The sequence below is a fragment of the Mustelus asterias genome, unplaced genomic scaffold, assembly GCF_964213995.1.
Source record: "Mustelus asterias unplaced genomic scaffold, sMusAst1.hap1.1 HAP1_SCAFFOLD_114, whole genome shotgun sequence".
NCBI classification, from domain to species: Eukaryota; Metazoa; Chordata; class Chondrichthyes; order Carcharhiniformes; family Triakidae; genus Mustelus; species Mustelus asterias.
The window spans coordinates 1,074,102-1,089,803 of record NW_027590155.1 but is presented as its reverse complement, the minus strand read 5'-3'; the positions used below and the strand labels follow the sequence as shown (position 1 = coordinate 1,089,803).

The 15,702-nt window shown below is 45.7% G+C and overlaps 1 protein-coding gene across 1 annotated transcript in view; it reads left to right on the top strand.

The window, feature by feature from the left end:
- The window catches only part of LOC144484530 (NACHT, LRR and PYD domains-containing protein 3-like), a 36,873-nt gene that overhangs the window by 12,833 nt on the left and 8,338 nt on the right, over positions 1–15,702 (top strand). Inside the window, exons 3-4 of the mRNA XM_078203043.1 lie at positions 7,482–7,652; positions 13,569–13,736. Of these exons, the coding sequence (XP_078059169.1) occupies positions 7,482–7,652; positions 13,569–13,736 (339 nt within the window). The remainder of the gene's footprint in view (positions 1–7,481; positions 7,653–13,568; positions 13,737–15,702) is intronic.

Genomic DNA, 15,702 nt, shown 5'->3' with positions numbered 1-15,702 from the left:
TCTCTGGATCCACAACCCATCTCACCATCAGCGATTGCCCACCCAGCCTCCAGGTCTCCCAGCTCCAGCACTGCATCTTCCATTGGCATAAGGATGACACAATCCAGACACTGTCACTCTTGGCTCCTTCTCTGACGCTGTGTTCCCTCTTTTACAAGCACATAAATTTCCATTGTTACTCACCCATCAGAGACACACACAAGCCTATGGTGCTGCCAGACTGCCCATCATGGGACCACCAGAATGGTCACTCAGGGTCGGCAGTGCAGCAGTCATCTCTGACCGACCGGAACCCTTCTCAGAGAGGCTGACATGTTCCTGAAGATTGATGCTGCTGTTTAGACATTGCCAGTGTCTGGGTGGAGATGTTCTTTCCACAATTTCTCTTTCATCCTTATTCACACATCAGCCTGTAAGTTTAACGCTCACCTTGTCAGAACATATCAGGTTATTGATCCTTTTGCCTCACTGCAGCCACGTGCTGCCTGCTCTGGCCCTCGGCAGTTTCTATCCAGAGTTGCATGGGTTGATGTGACCGGTCTCCTCCTCCTCCAGTCCTGAGGGAACAGAACCTCCCTCCAAACCGATATAGCCGTGAGAATTTCCAGGGAAGTGTCAGCGTATTGGGTTTAATCTGCCTTCTGCCATTTCAGCCCTTTGTTCATTAACCAGGGCTCCCTCACTGCTCCCTTCAGAGCCTTTAAAAGTGCTGCTGTCTGCCTTTAAATCTGGTGCCAGCTTTGCCTGAATGGGGCCTTCCCCTGCAGACAGTGGTTAAGCTCTGGAATGCACAGGGTTTTGGGGGAAGGTGGGGGAATGACACTTAGTGAGTTGCCCATTCGGAGAGTCAGTGCAGACACAATGGGCCGAATGGCCTCCTCCTGCTCTGTAACAATTCTGTGATTCTGCCTGTGCTGCCTGAGTGGACGGATTCCCCTCACCTGTCAGATATTTATGTGCCCGTTCTGGCAATAGTGTGGAGTTGGTTAGTTCAGTTGGCTCGGTGTCTCGAGTGTGATGTAGAATGACGCTAATGTTGAGGGTTTGGTCCTCTTACCGCTGTGGGGTTCATGGAGTCCCACCTCCTCCCATTGCCCCACATTTACTAAGTTGTGTCCCTGAAGCTACATGTAACAAATTGTCTCTCTCTATTGGAGAGAAATATTAATATTTCATTGAGGACTATGGCTACTAACACTGTCCACACTGCAACACCACCAACTTCCAGTTGAAATATCGATACATTTCCAACCAATATCTTCACAGAATTCTTACGGTGCACAATGAGGCCATTTGGCCCATCGTGTCTGCACCAGCTCATCAAATTAGCATTAGGAATTTGTGTCATTCTCCAGCCTTTTTCTCGTATCCTCGCTCATTGTTTATATTCAAATAATCATCTAATTCCTTTTTGACTGCTTCGATTCAGCCGACCTCCACCACACTTCCCGGCTGTGAATTCCAGACCTGAACCACTGGCAGTGTGAAAAAGGTTTCTCTCTCATCATCTTCATCCCCACCACACACTCCATTCCTGAGCCACTGACCATCCCATGTCCCTCCCTGTGACTCAGGGTAAGGACGTGGGAATCCTGTGCTCTTCCCTTTCACCATCATCCTTTTTGTCATTTAATCACTCCGGCACTTCCATTTTGTTCTTTCCTTGTCACCCGTCCAACCAGCTCCCTGTCACTTAAAACAATTTAATTTCCAATTTCTGATTTTAGCTAATTGAACTGAAACTAAATCGGTTTCTCTCTTCACAGATGCTGCCTGTCCTGCTGAGAGTTTCCAACATATTTTATTTATATTTCAGATTTACAGCATCAATAGAATTTTGCCTTCTGTATGAACTGAAGTTGTGTTTTTTGAATGTCCCGCGCTGTACATTATTATTGTTAATGATCTTATTCTTAAAAACACTGGGGATTTACCCTGATTCCTGTTATTTTGTGTGAGATGGTGTTTATAATAACTGAATATTCAACAATATAATTTGACCACTGGTATGTGTATAAAAAACACTGCCCATTACTATTGGCGTCAGTTATGAATAAGCTCTGACTCCTGTTGCTTCTAGAACATAGAACAGTACAGCACAGAACAGGCCCTTCGGGCCTCGATGTTGTGCCGAGCTTTATCTGAAACCAAGATCACGCTATCCCACTCCCTATCATCCTGGTGTGCTCCACGTGCCTATCCAATAACCGCTTAAATGTTCCTAAAGTGTCTGACTCCACTATCACTGCAGGCAGTCCATTCCACACCCCAACCACTCTCTGCGTAAAGAACCTACCTCTGATATCCTTCCTATATCTCCCACCACGAACCCTATAGTTATGCCCCCTTGTAATAGCTCCATCCACCCGAGGAAATAGTCTTTGAACGTTCACTCTATCTATCCCCTTCATCATTTTATAAACCTCTATTAAGTCTCCCCTCAGCCTCCTCCGCTCCAGAAAGAACAGCCCGAGCTCTGTCAACCTTTCCTCATGAGACCTACCCTCCAAACCAGGCAGCATCCTGGTAAATCTCCTCTGCACTCTTTCCAGCGCTTCCACATCCTTCTTATAGTGAGGTGACCAGAACTGCACACAATATTCCAAATGTGGTCTCGCCAAGTTCCTGTACAGTTGCAGCATAACCCCACGGCTCTTAAACTCCAACCCCCTGTTAATAAAAGCTAACACACTATTGGCCTTCTTCACAGCTCTATCCACTTGAGTGGCAACCTTTAGAGATATGTGGATATGGACCCCAAGATCTCTCTGTTCCTCCACAGTCTTCAGAAACCTACCTTTGACCCTGTAATCCACATTTAAATTAGTCCTACCAAAATGAATCACCTCACATTTAACAGGGTTAAACTCCATTTGCCATTTTTCAGCCCAGCTTTGCATCCTATCTATGTCTCTTTGCAGCCTACAACAGCCCTCCACCTCATCCACTACTCCACCAATCTTGGTGTCATCAGCAAATTTACTGATCCACCCTTCAGCCCCCTTCTCGAAGTCATTAATAAAAATCACAAAGAGCAGAGGACCAAGCACTGATCTCTGTGGCACTCCGCTAGCAACCTGCCTCCAATCCGAAACTTTTCCATCCACCACCACCCTCTGTCTTCGATCAGACAGCCAGTTACCTATCCAATCGGTCAACTTTCCCTCTATCCCACACCTCCTTACTTTCATCATAAGCCGACCATGGGGGACCTTATCAAACGCCTCACTAAAATCCATGTATATGACATCAACTGCCCTACCTTCTCTCTCTGATCCCTGAGCAATGGGATGTCAGTCCCACAAATCCTTATGTTGAGGGAGTGGGGGAATAATGTTATGGTGCACCCTCTGAGGTTCTCTCCTCCTCCTCAGATGTGCACAGCATCCATTGATTTGGGAAAAGGGGGAGAGTGAATAGATGACAGTAAATGGAGGACAGGACATGGTGGTGGAGTCTCGCTGTTAGTCACAGATGTCAGTACAGTAGCGAGAGGTGAACTTAGTTCCAATGATCAAGATGCAGAATCAGCTTGGGTAGAGATAAGAATTATCAAACTTAAATGATCACTTGTGGGAATCATTAATAGGCCCCTAAAAATATTCAGAATCTCCGACATAGTACACAGGAAAAATAATGGGGTCTTGTAAAAACATTCTGCAATAATCACAGGTGATTTTAACATTCATGGACAAAGAAGAACAAAGAGTCATGCAGCACAGTAACAGGCGCTTCGGCCCACCAAGCCTGCAGCGACTCCTCATTCTTATTCAGACCCAGTACTTATTGCTCGTATGCGGTTTCTATTCCTCTGTTCGTCTCCCGTTCATGTTTCTATCAAGATAAACCTTGAACATTGGGACCTTTGTTCAATTCCAGCCTCGGGTGACTGCCTGTGGAGTTTGAATGTTCTTCCTGTGTGTGCGGGTTTCTGTCAGGTACTCTGGTTTCCTGCCACAGTCCAAAGATGTGTAGGTTAGGTGGATCGACCATGCTAAATTGTCACTTAGTGTCCCAAGATGTGTAGTGGCGTTGGATTTGCCATGGTAAATGTCCAGGTAGGGATTCTATGGTTCTATGGAAACGCTTTTTCACCCAGAGTGTGATGGAAATCTGAATCTCGCTATCTGAAAGGGTGGTGGAGTCAGGAACACTCACAACATTTGAGAAGCAGTTAGACGAACACTTGAAATGTCGCAGCATACAAGGCTATGGAGCAAGTGCTGGAAATGTATTAGAATAGATTGCTGCTTGATGGCTGACACAGACGGGATGGGCTGAAGGGCCTCTTTCTGTGCTGAAAATCTCTATAAAGGCCCAGGGGTTGGAAGTTATGAACCAGAACCTGAATTTTCACTGATTCCTGTTATTTCTCTCTCTCTGATCCCAATGCAGTGGAATGTCAATCACATTGATTTTTGTGCTCTGGGTGTAGGGGAATAATGTGATGGTGACTCTGAGGACCCGTTCACATGCTTACAGGGGGACACACGTCACCCAGTCACACAGCCCTTGATTTGTGAGGAAGAGTACAGAGTGAATGGAGGCAATTGTTAAGATGCAGACCAGAAACTCCAAGGTGTTTTGTGAAGTTAGCCTGGACCCTTGGTTTTACATTTGATTTTGGCATTGATGAGCATGAGGTGTTTCACTCCAGGTATGAATGAAGTGACCCACTAGGATGCTTTTATCAAACACAGTTTATTTAAGAATGCAGTTAGAATATAACAACAAGAATTGGCATAAACTTTACCAATTGCAAGACTTAGACATGACACAATATAACTCTTAACAGCTAGCTATCTCTGTTGTTCCAATATAAAGCAATACCCACAGACATACACCCTTCTCCAACATTAGTTAGCACAAAAACAAGTATGCTCACGTGATGCCGATTTCCAGCTTTTTACCACTTCCGGAGTGCCAACAGACAATTGTTTTCAGAGAAGGACGTCGCCTCCGAACAGTCCAACCGCAGAGAGGTCACCCCAGTCTCTGACAGCTTCCAACACAGCAACACTTAAACAGCAAAAACTCCAACTTCAGAGAGGGAAACAGCACTGCTGTTTGTCTTAACTTCAAGCAGCTTCTGAAAGCAGAATTGAAACTAGAATGTTCTGTGAAAAATAGCTGTCCCTCAGTCACATGACATAACCTGTCAATCACCCGCAATCAAGCTCTACTCTGCCATCCCAGGGGAAACACTGAAACAACAGAACACTGCATTAGTTCAGATTAAAATCAACATGATGTCAATTATACTGCTTCAGTAACAATAAAGGAAACCGGCTACAGATAGCACGGTGCCGACAACATAACCTGCATAGAAACATGATTAAAATAGAAACTAGAAGCAGGAGTCGGCCATTCGGCCCTTCGAGCCTGATCCACCATTCATTTTGTTTATGGCTGGTCATCGAATTCAATATCCTTCAATATTCAGTATATTTCTTCAAGGCATAGCTTGTAATGAAGTATAGATTCCAACACGTCCTTCAGACGGTTCCATGTGACCAGTGATGGGCAAACAAGCTCTGTGTTGCCAGAGAGTCTCCTGTGTCCATCCATTCGACCGCACACTCTCAGCTCTAAAACCAGTGTCACAATCAGCGATTTCCCACACTATGTGCTGTTCTCCTAACTGCAGAGCTGCTAATTCTCGGTGTGAGGATTACAAAATCTGGACGCTGTCACGATTTTTAGTTCATTTCCTGACGTTTCGTGCTCTCTTCAACAGACACATAAAGTTCCATTGTTACTCTCCCATCAAAGACACAAGCCTATGCTGGTGACAACCTGACTGACCACCATGTCTACGCAAGGAAAACTCTTGCCTTTGACCATCCCATTCTCTCAGTGCTAGAGTTATCTGACTAACCAGAACCTGTTTGAGGGTAGATATCCACTCCACCTGACGAAGGAGCAGCGCTCCGAAAGCTAATGGCATTTGCTACCAAATAAACCTGTTGGACTTTAGCCTGGTGTTGTTAAAACCAGAACCCTGCAGAGAGAGGCTCACATGTCTCTGACATGTTGATGCTGCTTTCTGGGCATTGCCTGTGTCTGTGTGGGAATTACCTTTCGACCATTTCACTTTCATTCTCATTCAACCCCATATGCCTTGGATTATATGCTATAAAATGGTTCACCGCCTTGTCAGAACTTGGCAAGTTATTCATCCTTTTGCCTCATGCAACCATATAACCCATGCCTACTCAGGTCTCCAGTAATCTCCATCCCGATATACTTGGATTGATGTGGCAGATACTGTCCAGTCCTGAGAGAACAGAAATTTGCTCCAAACTCACGTAGCCTTGGGGAAGAGTAACAAGTGTTGCCAAGTGCATCATTCTCCTCCCATTCCAGCCCTGTGTTCTTAACCAGGTCTTCCTCACTGGTCTCTCCAGCACTGCCGCCTATCAAAGTGCTGCCCGTGCCAGTGGTTATGGGCTGGAGTTCACTGTCTGGGAGTGTGGTGGAGACACATTCAGTTGAAAATTTCCAAAGGGAATTGGATTATTACCTGAAAAGGAAGATTGTGCAGGGTTACGGGGAGAATTTGGGGGAATGACACTGAGTAAATTGCTCATTCAGAGAGTCAGTGCAGAGAGCATGGGCCGAATGGTCTCCTTCTGCTCTGTAACAATTCTCTGATTCTATCTGAGAGAGATACCAATGGCCCTTTGTGGACACTGGCTAAATAACCTAACCCTGTTGACACTGCAACATCACCAGCTTCCAGTTAAAATCTCGATACATTTCCAACAATTATCTTCACAGAATTATTGCGGAATACCACGAGGCGAAATGTGTCTGCACCGGCTCACCAAGCTAGGATTAGGAATTTGTCTCATTCTACTGCCTTCTCCTCGTATCTTTGCACATTGTTTCATTCGATTGTTCATCGATTGCCCTCTGTGATGCCTCGAATCAGCCCGCCTCCAACACACTTCCAGACTGTACATTCCAGACCCGAACCACTGGCATTGTGAAAAAAGTTTCTCGCACATCATCTTCAACAAAACCACTGAATCCATTCCTGAGCCACTGACCATCCCATGTCCCTCCCTCAGGATAAGGACATGGGAATCCTGTACTTTTCTCTTTTCACCATCATCCTTTTTGTCATTTAAACACTCCGGCACTTCCATTTTGTTCTTTCCTTGTCACCCGTCCATCCCCAGCTCCCTGTCACTTAAAACAATTTAATTCACTGCTCCTCCCAAGTTTTAATTTTAGCGAATTGAACTGGAACTAAATCTGTTTCTCTCTTCACAGATACTGCCTGACCTGCTGCGATTTTCCACATATTTTATTCACATTTCAGACTGATAGCATCAACATAATTTTGCCTTCTGTATCAACTGAAGTTGTGTTTCTTGAATGTCCCGCGCTGTACATTATTATTGTTAATGATCTTATTCTTAAAAACACTGTGGATTTACCCTGATTCCTGTTATTTTTCTCTCTCTGATCTCCAGTCTCCATGATAATGATCTCTCAGATTCTTGTGCCGAGGACCTGGCCTCTGCTCTCAGTACAAACCGCTCACTGATATATCTGTATCTGGGTGGCAATAAACTGGGAGCTTCTGGAGTGAAACTGCTGTCTGTGGCTCTGAGGAATTCAGACTGTAAAATACAGAAACTGGAGTAAGTAGCAGACTGTGAGAGATTGTGTTTATAATAACTGAATGTTCAAAAATATAATTTCACCACTGGTATTTGTATAAAAAACACTGCCCATCACTATTGGCGTCAGTTATGAATAAGGAAAACTGCTTTTCCTCTGACTCCTGTTGCTTCTCTCTCTGATCCCTGAGCAATGGGATGTCAGTCCCACAAATCCTTATGTTGAGGGAGTGGGGGAATAATGTTATGGTTCACCCTCTGAGGTCCTCTCCTCCTCCTCAGATGTTCACAGCTCTCCCAGGACACAGCATCCATTGATCTGTGAAAAGGGGGAGAGTGAATAGATGACAGTAAATGGAGGACAGGACATGGTGGTGGAGTCACTCTGTTAGTAACAGATGTCAGTACAGTAGCGAGAGGTGAACTTAGTTCAAGATGCAGAATCAGTTTGGATAGAGATAAGATTTAACAAAGTTAAAAGTTCTCTTGTGGGAATCATTGATAGGCTCCTAACAACAGTCACAATCTCCGACACAATACACAGGAAAAATAATGGGGCCTTTGTAAAAACATATTGCAATAACCACGGGTGACTTTAATCTTCATATACAAAGAAGAACAAAGAACCGCTCAGCACAGTAACAGGCCCTTCAGCCCACCAAGCCTGTGGCGCCTCCTAACGCTTATTCAGACCCAGAACTTACTGCCAATTTGCGGTTTCTATTCCTCTGTTTGTCTCTTGTTCATGTATCTACCAAGATGCACCTTGGACATTGGAAACGTGCCTGCTTCTGCCACCTCCATTGACAGTGCCTTCCAGGCACCCACCACCCTCTGGGTGAAAACTTACCCCACACACCTCCCTTCAAACTTTGCTCCTCTCACCTTCAACCTGTGCCCTCTTGTAGTTGACCATTCCACCCTGGAGAAAAGTCTCTGATTATCCACCATATTGATGCTTCTCATAATTGTGGACACCTCCATCAGGTCACCCCTCAGCCTCCCTTTTTGTAGTGAAACAATCTGTGTTTATACATCGTCTCCTCATAACCTAACCGTCCTTGACCAGGCAACATTCTGGTAAACCTTCCTTGCACCCTCTCCAAAGCATCCACATCATTCTGGTAGTGTCGCAAACGGAACTGCAAGCAATATTCAAATGTGGCCAACTGAAGTTTCATCCAGCTGTAACATAACTTGACAACTTTTATAATTGATGCTCCGGTCGATGAAGACAAGCATGTTGTCTGCCTTCTTGACCACCTCATCCACCTGTGTTGCCACTTTCAGGGATCTGTAGACTTGTACACACAGATCCCTCTGTAGGTCAATGCTCCTGTGGCTTCTTCCATTTACTGTATAAATCGCTCAGATTGTCAAAAGTTGAATAGAAGATTCGTTCACAGAATGTATTCAAGCAATTTCTTGGAGAAGCACGTTCCAGTGCCAATCACACAACAAGCTGTTTTAGACATGGTGATGTGCAAATGTGTGGCGTTTCCAACAAAAATAGATTCCTTTCATTTGAAAAACAGCAGCAGAAGTGTTCCAACCGTTGCTAATTCAAGGACTGTATTAGATTAAGTGAAGATGTGGCACCGGGGTTGGCACTGCTGCCTCACAGCGTCAGGGACCCGGATTCATTCCAGCTTTGGGCGACTGTGGAGTTTTCACGTTCACCCCGTGTCTGTGTGGGTTTCCTTTGGCTGCGCCTGTTTCTTCCCATAGTCCAAAAAAACTGTGCAGGTTGGGTGCATTGGCCATGCTAAATTGCCAGTTAGTGTCCAAGATGTGTAGTTTAGGTGGATTAGCGGCGTAAATATGTGGGGTTACGGGAAACCGGGCAACTGCAGATCTATTAGTCTGACATTGATGGCATGGAAATCCTATAATAATCTATAATAAAGGAAGTGATAACAGAACACTTCGAAATTAATGGCAGGATTAGACAGGGCCAACATGTATTTATGAAAGGCTGGCACGGTGACACAGTGGTTAACATTGTTGCATTCCAGCCAGGGGCCCGGGTTCAATTCCAGCCTTGGGTGACTGTGTGGAGTTTCTACATTCTCCCCGTGTCTGTGTGTGTTTCCTCTGGGTGCTCCGGTTTCCTCCCACACTCCAAAGATATGGATGGTAAATGGATTGGTCATGGTAAAATTGCCCTTCGTGTCCCAAGATGTGTAGGTTAGGTGGATTAGCCCTAGTAAATTTGTGATGTCACGGGGAGCGGACCTTGGTAAGTTACTCTGTCAGAGTGTCTCGATGGGCCGAATGACGACCCCCTACACTAGGGATTCTATAGCTGCATGATTCACACACAAGAGTTTATAAAGAAAATTGGAGCACGTGGGATTGGGAGGAATATACCAGCATGGATTGAGAACTGATTAATGGACAGAAACATGGAGTTGGAATAAATGGGTTACTTTTGGGTTGACAGCCTCTAACTAGTGGAGTACGGCAGGGATCAGTGTTTGGGTCTCAGCTATTCAGAATCTATATCAATGATATGGATGTGGGGATCAAATGGAAAACTAGGTGGAAATCTGAATTGTGAGGAGGATGCAAAGATGTTTCAAGGGGATGTGGAGAGGCTCAGGGAGCGGCCAAAGGATTGCCAGCTGGACTACAAGGTGGAAAAATGTGAGGTTAGCTAATTTTGTAGAAAAAACGGAAATTAAGATAATTCCAAAGATATTTTGATGTCCTTGTTCATGAGGCACTGAAAGCTAAGATGCGAGCAATTAAGATAACAAATGGTATGTTAGCCATTATTCTAAGTGGTTTGAGTTGAGGGAAAATATGTCTTCCTGCAATTATATGCAGCCTTGCTGAGACCAACCTGGAGTATTGTGTACAGTTTTGGTCTCCTGACCGAAGCAAAGATGTACTTGGCATGTAAAGAAGGGTCACTTTCAAACCTACACTATTTTACGGGGTTCAATAGGCCAGATGTAGAAAGGATGTTTCCCCTTGCTGGAGGGTCCGAAATCTGGGACACAGTCTGAGAATAAGGGGCAGTTATTTAAGCTCAGATGAGGAGTATTTGTTTCCCATTAGAATGCTGGTGAATCAAGGAATGCAGGGATAATGCTGGAAATGGTGTTGAAGCAGAGGATCAGCCATGGTCACATTGAATGATGGAGTGGATTTGAAGGACAGAATGGATGACTCCTGCTCCTGTTTCTTAACGTTCTTATTGCAATAGGAATGGAAGGTAAGAGTAAGAAGGTTTTGCTGCAGTTTTACACGACCTTCATTAGATCACAACTGGAGTAATGTGTATAATGTTGAGCTCTTTACTTAAAAAAGGATAGAATTGTACTGGAACCAGTTCAGAGAAAGTTCACTCGGCTGATTCCTGGGATGGAGAGGTTTATTTTACGAGGAAAATGTGAGCAGATTGGAGCAATATCTATGAAAGTTCAGAAGATTAAAAGGTGATCGCATTGAGGGGATGAAACAGGGTGGTTGCTGAGAGGCTGTTTCTTCTTGTAAGAGAGACCAGAACAAGGGGACAATTTTAAAATGTAATTGTCAGTCCCTTAAGACTGAGATGAGGAGAAATTTATTTTTTTAGTTGGTGGCTGGTCAGTGGAATTCTCTTCCCTGGAGACTAGTGGCGGCAGAGTCATTGAATATATTCAAGGCTGAGTTAAGAATGATATTGGATTGAGAAGCGAATCAAGGGTTCCGGGGGAGCGATAGGGAAAAGAGTTGAGACTATAATTAGATCAGCCGTGATGGAGTATGCTCGAGGGGCTGAATGGCTTTCTGCTGCTCCTAGGTATTTTGTTCTTATCCCAATATGTCCTTCAGACTGCTCTCTGTGACCAGTGATGGATAAACAAGCTCTATGTTTTGTCCTCACCAGACGCTCTCCTGTGTCCATTCATTAGGCCACCCACTCAACCCATCTCACCAGCAGTAATTACCCACTCTGCCCCCAGGCCTTCCTGATCCAGCACTTCATCGTCCATTGGTGTAAGGATGGCAAGACCTGGATGTCTCCACTCTTCTTCACTCATTCCCTGATGATGTTTGCTCTCTTTCCAAACACATAAATTGTTACTCACTCATCAAACACATGCATGAGCCCAGGGTTGTCCAACGTGTGGACCAAGGGGCGAATGTGACCCTCGAAGCCCCTCAATGCGGCCCCCGGAGCGAGTTTCCAGAATCTCAGTCACACAGTTCAGTTTGAATGGAAGAATCTGCATGGAGCTGCTCCTCCAATCACATCCCGTTTCTTTCCCATGTTTGCTGCTGCTGGGTTTTTGAGCCAACCTGCAGCAAATGTGGGAGAGAAACAATTTGTGATTGATGAGGATTAAACTCTAATAATCATCTTTATTTATTACTCATTATTGTGCTCAGCAAGTTGTTTCTTTTCATACCTCAGTTTAGTTTTTAATTGAAATTTCTGCTGTGCCAAACTTTATCATTCTGAAATTTACTCATCGGCCCCTTGAGTGAGAAAAACATTGACGTGTGTTTGCCCAGTCCCAGTGAATATGTTGGTCAGCCCTGCTCGAGCCTATGCTGGTGCCAGCCTAACGGACATGTCTCTGACAGTCAATGCTGCTGCCTTTGCATTGTAAGAGTTTTAACAACACCAGGTTAAAGTCCAACAGGTTTATTTGGTAGCAAATACCATTAGCTTTCAGAGCGCTGCTCCTTCGTCAGATGGAGTGGAAATCTGCTCTCAAACAGGACACAGAGACACAAAATCAAGTTACAGAATACTGATTAGAATGCGAATCTCTACAGCCAACCAGGTCTTAAAAAGACAGATAATGTGAGAGAAGGGAGCATTAAGCACAGGTTACAGAGATGTGTATTGTCTCCAGACAGGACAGCCAGTGAGATTCTGCAAATCCTTTGCATTGCCAGTGTCTGGGTGGAGATGTTCTTTCCACAATTTCCCTCTCATCCTTATTCACATATCAGGCTGTGCTGCACTCACCGTGGCAGAACACATCAGAACATTGATCCTTTTCCACTCTATAACCACGTGTCTGAAACCTGCTCACCTCCCAGCAATCTCCATCCAGACTGGCTTGTACCGATGGGATAATCTCCTCCCATCCTGAGGGAACAGGACCTCCCTCTGAGCCTGAGCACCCGGGAGGACCCCCTCCAGGGAGGGGGAGGGGGGCGGGGGGCAAGCCTTGCTCTGCTTTCTGACATTTCAGCCCCTCATTCAATAAGCAGAACTCCCTCGCTGCTCCCTCCAGAGCTGCTGTGTTTGAAAGTCCTGCTGCCTTTGGAGATGGTGCCAGCATTGCCTGAAATGGGACTGCCCCGTGCCCGGGCTGCCTCAGTGGGCACCTCCCCCTGCCTGCCAGCCGTTAATTGTCCGCCTCTGACAATATCACCTTCATAACTCTGCCTATCCTGCCCACACGGACACACCACCCATTTCCAATCCCCATGCTGGGACTTCAGAGCTTCTGGTAAAGTCACAGCATTATCTTCAACCTCGCCACAAACTGCATTCCCAAACCACTGACCATCCCATGTCCCTCCCGAACCACTCCGAGTAAGGACATGGGGATCCTGTGATTATGGTCCTGTCCCATCATCACTTTTATCATTTAATCACTCCTGTAATTCCAGTTTGTCCTTTCTTTGTTTCTTCCCCAGCCACCCACCGCTGTCACTTCAAACCTGTCAATTCACTGCCTGTTCCCAGTTCCAATGGAAGCTCGATCTTTACCCCTGTTTCTCTCTTCACAAACACTTAGCTAACCTGCTGAGCATTTCCAGTTTATTTATATTTCATTTTCAGCATTGAGTATTTCCTCATTCTACAGAAATGCAGGTTGTGTTTTTGGAATGTCTGATACAATACATTATTATTGTTATTAACGGTATTATTTAAAACACTGGGGATTGAGCGTGATTCCTGTTATTTCTCTCTCTGGTCTCCAGTCTGTATGAGAACGCTCTGACAGATTCTTGTGCTGAGGATCTCGCCTCCGCTCTCTGTACAAAACAGTCACTGAGGTTTCTGGACCTGGGATTAAACTCCTTCACAGATCGATCTGTCCCTGCTCTCCGCCGCCTCATACTGACCTGCAGGAGTCTGGAGTGGATCTCGTGAGTGTTTGTGCTAATTTTTAGTGTAACAATTAAAATATAAATGGATTTAAAATATAAATGGGCCTGAACCTTCCAAACAGCAGCAATGGTAAGCAGATTGCCGGTATGTTTTAAAATTCTCCCAACCTGAAACTGCTGAATATTTCTCCCAGGATCTTCGGCACTGCGACCCTGGGAGCTCCATCAGAGCAGACAAGATTCGGGGAAAAGACAGCACACACCCTATTTACAGCACAGTGACCCCGGCGATCTCCATCAGAGCAGAGTGGAGTCGCGGTAGAGCGATCACACCTTATTTACAGCACAGTGACCCCGGGGAGCTCCATAAGTGTTAGTTGATTGTGGGAGTGAATGGGTTGGTGTGTCACTGGATAAATGGTTAGTCAGGGAGCTGAGGAGAGGTTCAAGGATTAGTTCTGGGTGTCGGGAGGGTGGTCGAGTTGTATTGTGTTGGGTTGGAGGGTTAATCAGCAGTTTGGATGGTGGCTGGGAGTTGGTAATGTTGTTGGGTGTCCAGTCCGATGTGGTTGCGTGGTCGGGGGTTGGGATTGGTTTCTAGCTTTGGAGAGTAGTGGGTTGGGGTTTGGTTCTTGAGTAATCAGTTTAAGTCGGAGATATCGTCAAGAATGTATTCAAGAGGCGGCTGCATATAGCACTTGGGGCGAACAGGATCAAAGGTTATGGGGCGAAAGCAGGATTAGGCTTTTGAGTTGGACGATCAGCCATGATTGTGATGAATGGTGGAGTAGGCTTAAAGGGCCAAATGGCCGCCTCCTGCTCCTATCTTCCATGTTTATATGTCAGGTCAGGAGAGGTTGGGACGGATGAGGCCAAGTTGGGAGGTTTAGTCAGATTTGTTCAAGGGCTAGTGGGAGGTAGTCGGGCTGGAGGGGAGGGAGAGATGATTTACGGGAGTGATAGCCTGTCAGGGGGAGATACCAGCAGTAGCCAGGCCTGTGACACCACAGCTGGTTCTGCTGTGGGACAGGGTTGGGCAAAGAGCAAGCCAGCAGGAGTAATAGGGGACTCGCTAGTTAGAGGCACAGACAGGCGTTTCTGTGGCTGCAATCGAGACTCCAGGATGGTGTGTTGCCTCCCTGGTGCCAGGGTCAAGGACGTCTCTGAGCGATTGCAGGACATTCTTAAGGGGGAGGGTGAGCAACCGGAGGTTGTTGTACATATTGGTACCAATGACATAGGTAGGAAAAGGGATGAGGTCCTGAAATGTGAATACAGTGAGTTAGGCAGAAGGCTAACGTGTAGGACCTCGAAGGTAGTAATTTCAGGACTACTATCGGTACCACGTGCTAGTGAGAGTAGGAATAGGAGGATTAGGCAGATGAATGACTGGCTTGAGAGCTGGGGCAGGGATTTAGATTTTTGGATCATTGGGATCTTTTCTGGGGAAGGGCTGATCTGTTCAAGAGGGATGGGTTACATTTGAATTGGAGGGGGACTAACATCCTGGCGGGGAGATTTGCTCGTACCGCTCGGGAGGGTTTAAACTAGTTTGGCAGAGGGGTGGGATCCAAAGCAGTAGGGAGACAGAAGAGAAGTTTGAGGACAGCACTATTACCAACGTATTTTTCTTGGAGCTATCTGTAATCTCCTTACATATTTGCTCCTCAATTTCCCGCCGACTATTTGGGGGCCTATAGTACAATCGTATCAAAGTGATTTCCCCTTTCTTATTTCTCAGTTCTACCCATATAGACTCAGTGGCCGAACCCTCGGATATATCCCCTCTCAGTACGGCCGTGATGCTTTCCCTAATCAAAAGTGCAACTCCCCCTCCTCTCTTACCTCCTGTTCTATCTTTCCTATAGCATCTGTACCCTGGAACATTAAGCTGCCAGTCCTGTCCCTCCCTTAGCCATGTTTCAGAAGTTAAAGAGAGCTCATTAATTAGTAAAGGCAGTGTCAGTAATCCTAGTACCAGACAGATCAGACAGAAGCAAGACAG